The sequence below is a fragment of the Toxorhynchites rutilus genome, chromosome 2, assembly GCF_029784135.1.
Source record: "Toxorhynchites rutilus septentrionalis strain SRP chromosome 2, ASM2978413v1, whole genome shotgun sequence".
In the NCBI taxonomy this organism is placed as follows: Eukaryota; Metazoa; Arthropoda; class Insecta; order Diptera; family Culicidae; genus Toxorhynchites; species Toxorhynchites rutilus.
The window spans coordinates 31839951-31845615 of NC_073745.1; the positions used below are offsets into that span (position 1 = coordinate 31839951).

Below are 5665 nucleotides of genomic sequence, written 5' to 3' on the forward strand. Positions count from 1 at the left end.
CCCTCCTTTACATTGTTACGGACAGATCGTCAGTTCTCCAGTTACACTGGTCACCGTATTCAGTGTTTGGGTCGACTACCAGTAAACGTCAGCATCGGGAAAACGACACGAAAGCTGGATTTGTACGTCGTGTCCGGTGACTATGATACGCTGTGTGGAAGAGAGTGGATTGCCAAATTTTCGGGTGAACTGGACCTGAATGAGCTATTCGCCCAAAACGACGCGGTGCATTCACTTGTACCTACCGCTCCTGTGTTACTGAAAAAACAACAACAAGCTCTATCGCAGTTGCTCGCAACTTATGAAGATGTCTTCAGCGAAACTCCCGGTAAGCTAATAGGACCTCCCGCATCAGTGCATCTGAAACTGGGACACGAGCAGTATACGGAGCAGCGAACATCCCAGCGATCTGGCAACGTCGCATGGAAGCTGTGCTTCAAGGTTTGTCCAATGTGATTAATTTCTTTGACGACGTTATAGTCTTTGCAGACAACTTCGAGAACCTGCTAACTGCACTCACAGCAGTTTTCGACAGAATGAGGCACCACGGTTTACGCTTGAACCGATCTAAATGTGTGTTCGGCACCCCAGTCCTTGAGTGTCTGGGTCACAAAATCGACATAAACGGTTTGCACAAATCGGACCAACACATCGAAGCCATTCGCAATGCACCCCGCCCGACCAACGCAGATGAGCTACAGCTGTTTTTGGGAAAAGCCACATATTACAACGCTTTCATTCCCAATCTCTCCACCCGATCTCGTTGTTTGCGAGACATGCTGCAAGAGGAATCATTCGTGTGGGAGTCAGAGCGAATTGCCGCTTACGAAGACATCAAAACAGCGCTCATCTCACCGCAGGTCCTAATGCAATATGATCCGGACCTTCCCTTGATCTTGGCCACGGACGCCAGTAAAACTGGTTTAGGCGCAGTTCTCTCCCACCGACTGGGAAGTGGCCTGGAACGACCGATCGCTTACGCAAGCTGTGCTATGTCTCACACTGAACAGCGCTACCCACAGATAGATAAAGAGGCTTTAGCCATCGTATGGGCAGTCAAAAAGTTTTTCAATTACCTATACGCTCGCAGATTTACATTGGTCACCGATAACAAACCACTGAGTCAAATTTCACATCCGACGAAGTCGCTTCCAATTATGTGTATAAGCAGAATGGCCAATTATGCGGACTATTTGGCGCACTTCAATTTTGATGTTGTGTTCAAATCTACGAAACAGAACGTTAATGCAGATTACTGCTCTCGAATACCTCAACTACTTTCAAGATGCGAGGTTAACAAAATGTTTTGCTGTGAGGCTAGAGATATTGGCGAAGACGAACTCGATGTTTTTGCTATTCATCAGGTCGAACAACTACCAATTCGCGCCGAGCACATCGCTCGTGAAACGCGCAAGGATCCTAGCCTTGGTAAGATCAATCTGAATAACGCTGTTGGAAGCCGGCACCGATCTAACCCGATCTGGCTACAAATCACCAGAGTCGAAGTACACACTTACAGCTAACTGTCTTTTGTTCGAGCACCGAGTAGTTGTACCGTCTGTTCTACGTTCGACAGTGTTAAACGATCTTCACGTCGCACACATTGGTATGGTTAAAATGAAAGGAATCGCTCGTTCTTTTGTTTACTGGCCGGGTATCGATGTGGACATAGAAACAACAGTGAAATCTTGTTTCGTGTGTGCCCGACAAGCGCACGCTCCTCCGAAGTTCAGCGAACACCATTGGCAATATCCCAAAGGCGCATGGGAAAGGATTCATATCGACTACGCTGGTCCGGTGGCAGGCTCAATGCTGCTGATTGTAGTCGACGCCTACAGTAAGTGGTTGGAGGTCAAGGTCACCACCTCTACCACTGCAGAAACAACTATTGGAATTATGGACGAGCTGTTTTCCCGATACGGAGCACCAATCACAGTTGTATCTGATAACGGTCCTCAATTTACGGCCGGCGAATTCAAGCTGTTTTTGCAAAAAAGTGGAGTGAAGTTTCATAAGCTGTCGGCCCCGTACCATCCAGCAACAAATGGTCAGGCCGAACGATATGTTCAAACGACGAAAGATGCACTCAAGGCCATGGGAACAACTGCATCTAATTTGCAATCGAACCTGAATAACTTCCTGCAGCAGTATCGTTTGGCTCCACACGCAACCACCGGAGAATCGCCTGCCAAGTTGTTTCTTGGTCGAGCCCTCCGCACACGATTAGATCTTCTGAAGCCAGACAGCGTTCACCAGAAAGTTACGATAAAACAACAAGCCAATTTCGAGCGTACTTTTTCGGCAATTCTGTGTGGGTCAATCAGTTTACTTTCTGTCTGGAAACTCTCGAATGGACAAATGGATCCGTGGTGTAATTGGGGAACGAATAGGTGATCTGCACTACGAAATCGACTATGCTGGGAAACGGTATAAGCGTCACATCGATCAAATTCGTTCGAGGCTCGATGTAAACGGGCGACTAATGGATGAAGCACCAGGAGCTAAGGAGATTAGCCAGCAAGACACGCCACGAGCAACGGTTGTGTTTTTCGACGATGATAGTACAGGTTCGAGAGATCCATCAACTCCTGTAATTCCGAAAAATTCAAGAAGTGTTCTAGCCGAACCATCTTCTCCAGAATTCCACACACCAACCGGTGGCCCGGTTCATCAAGAGGCAAATTCACCTCCTTTCACCTTACGTCGTTCGACAAGATCTCGCCGCCCTCCCGTGAAGTACACACCGTAGAAGACATTCCGAGAGGAGGGAAGAAATGTTGTGTATTTAATTTTTTACATTCGAATTCTGTTACTTTCTCTGGCAACACTGCCGTTCAGTTTTTTTTAGTAGACTTTAGACTATCGAAAAGAATACCACTTTTTGTCGGTATATGACAATCTGAATTTAGTCTGTTTAGTTATTTGTAATGCAAATAAAAGTTATAAATCGCATCCGTCGTCGTCTCTTCTACCTCTAAAATCCCGAAGATATAAAAATAAGTATTTGAATGATGTAATTATAGAAACAAAATTTATATGGTGCATCGAGTTGGCAACTATATTGGACTAAATTAATAAAAGTCTAAAATCAAAGAAAAAATCAGTAGAGACGTAAATTTATTAGAGGATTTGAAAAAAAAACTATTTTAGGAGCTAGATGAATTCGATTAGGCATAAATTGTTTGATTTACGAGATATTAGACCAAAAAGAAAAGTAAGATTTACAATTTTACATTAATTGTTTACAGTTTTGAGCTATTACAAAGTGTTCCGCTCACCTTCTTTCTTCTTGTCTTTACTAGTTCTTCATGTGTTCATTGCTCTACCTACGAGTCCGTGAATAGTTTTCACAACATGGTCACACGGATCATTAATTGACTTTTTGTTTTGGTTCTGGTACTTTATTTAGGCCATATTTTTACATTTTTATCTCTGAATTTCTCTTCTCTTTCTTCGATTTTATTCTTCTACTTATTTTCTCCTACTTGATTTTATCAAGTAGATACTGATAATGAAAGGGCTTCCAGAATGTGCTTATCTTTGCTGAACATGTAAGCTAGAGCGGATTTCACAAGACTATTATTTGTTCGAACTTTCAATATATCTTGGAGACTTTTTGAACTCAGTTTGTTTCTTGACTTTGTCAAAATGGAACTAAATAAATTGGAATCTCGTTCAATAGAGCATTGTGTTGCAGGTACACCAAGAACGATCCTAGCAATCGCCCAAAGTTGCGGCTCCTCAAATCTCCTCGCTGTCCAGTACTGAATAACGTTGAAGGGCTTATCTGCATCGATTCTTTGTTGATATTGAATACTGCAAATCTTCAGTTCCAAGGAAGCCGATTGAATCGTTTGAGTAGCACCCAATCCAATGGCGCGAGTTAAATACTCATTCAGGCTGAATTTATCACAAGACGGAATTTCTGAACCCAAGGAAATTGTAGAGATTGAATCATTATCTTCCGATTGTTTATTTCGAGATTTGTTCCTTGACCAAATGTGCAGTTTTGAGTCGTGGACGTCGTGGACCACCAACTGAGTGGTGTGGGCTTCACAACGAATAGCGGTAATGAAAGCATTAGGTGCAAACTCCTCTAAAACGCGTACCCACTCCAGAACTGCAGGTCTCTCAAGGGAATCATCAAGCGTATCAAAATCATCATCAGCGTCAAGTTCGTTAAACGTGGTTATGTCATCGGTCGCTACTTCTCAACGGTACTCAAATCCCACCTCCAGTGGATATTCGATCTCATCTGACAGAATATCAACTAATTTGACCATATTTGACGCGTTGTCAATTGTGATGGACATTATTTGCCACATTTCCACGTTGAAGGTTTTCAACACTTTTACCAGCTCTTCTTTGATGTTTCGGCTAGTGTGACGATTGTGCAGCACAATAATACCTACAAGAAAGAGGTTTACTAGCATGATTCATGCAGCAGATGTAGAAAACGAAAGTCAAGGCCAACATTTGAAAGCGACGGAAGATCCTTCATGTTTGTTTTCGTTTCGTTTCATTTCAACATTTTCACGGATGCAAGTGATACAATAATACTTACCAAGATTTCGTTTTACAACAATTCCACTGTTGTTTATGTATTGACAGTTGATTCCCAGCATGCTTCGATACATTTTTGATACAATGTCTAATTTGAGTGAAATCAGCTTCCCGTTCAACTCTTGGCCTATCATCCAATCGATACCTTATGCGGCTTTTGTCACGTACTGAGTAATGTTGTGTCTATTGATGGTTAAGTTATAGGCCCTGAGCAGTGGATCTACCACTTCCCGAAATCCTTCCCATTCCGTGGCTTCGAACGGAAGTCCATGTATGGCCACCATCTTGATAATTCCACCTACTAGCCGTTGCTTTGTCATTCTAATCGTTATAGCTGGTTCCATATTCGGACTGCTACTCTTTGCAGCAGATGGACCAATACACAAGCGGTCATATTCCACCGGGTGGCAGAGTCGGAAGTGACGCTCGAAATTTAACTGACGAAATACTTTCTGCTCGTATAAACAATTTTCTCCAAGGACACAGCAAATCATCTTTTCTCCACTTAACAAGCGCTCTTCCGTGTAGGTGGTGATGATGGAGCGCTTCGAAGGTGGTTTCATGCTCCCATTTCGAGCACTGGTTACTTTTGGCACTACAGATACTTCTATGACCGGCGGAATGTTTTCTCTTCCTGCCGACGAACAAGAATCACTCGATTCACTGTTTCCGGAAGGTATTTCGGACATTTTTCCGCTTTCGTTTTTTGCGCACCCCGTTTTGTATCTGTTTTGATTTGCCTAATGTAGTGAACTGTTTGACAGGCCCTGAGTGAATATTCATCCATACTCATGAATCAAAAACACTGAGCATACTCGCAGCTGTGTTTCTCGTGAGTAACATATTTGCCACATTCATTCTTACTCATGAACTCATGAACAGTGAGTATACTCGAAGATGCATTGCTCGAGATTATAACTGCGTATATCGAATCATGATTAAACAGAATGCTCATGAAATTCCACCACTGCTCAACAAATGAGGAAGGCATATCAGCAGTGGAAGACTTGTTGAATTTTTCCTAATTTTATGATATTTAGTACGGTTATAAATATATTTACCATAGTCCCATCATTAAAGTTGATTCTACTTTGAATCAGAC

At 42.8% G+C, this 5665-nt stretch overlaps 1 protein-coding gene and 1 pseudogene across 1 annotated transcript; one reads left to right on the plus strand and one right to left on the minus strand.

Annotated features, from left to right (window-relative positions):
* The first annotated feature begins 1617 nt into the window (after nt 1-1617).
* On the plus strand, nt 1618-2749 carry LOC129765645 (uncharacterized protein K02A2.6-like). The gene is made up of 2 exons (XM_055766055.1): nt 1618-2311; nt 2391-2749. Exons 1-2 carry the CDS (start codon nt 1618-1620, stop codon nt 2747-2749), a joined length of 1053 nt encoding a protein of 350 aa, XP_055622030.1.
* A 745-nt stretch (nt 2750-3494) lies between these two features.
* LOC129765646 (uncharacterized) lies at nt 3495-5252 on the minus strand (annotated as a pseudogene).
* Nucleotides 5253-5665: the final 413 nt, after the last annotated feature.

Bases quoted from the DNA above. Each gene is read 5' to 3' on its own strand.
- LOC129765645 (XM_055766055.1), top strand. From the start codon at position 1,618: ATGAAAGGAATCGCTCGTTCTTTTGTTTACTGGCCGGGTATCGATGTG. The intron at 2,312-2,390 runs GTGGGTCAATCA...GGGAACGAATAG, and splicing joins TACTTTTTCGGCAATTCTGT to GTGATCTGCACTACGAAATC.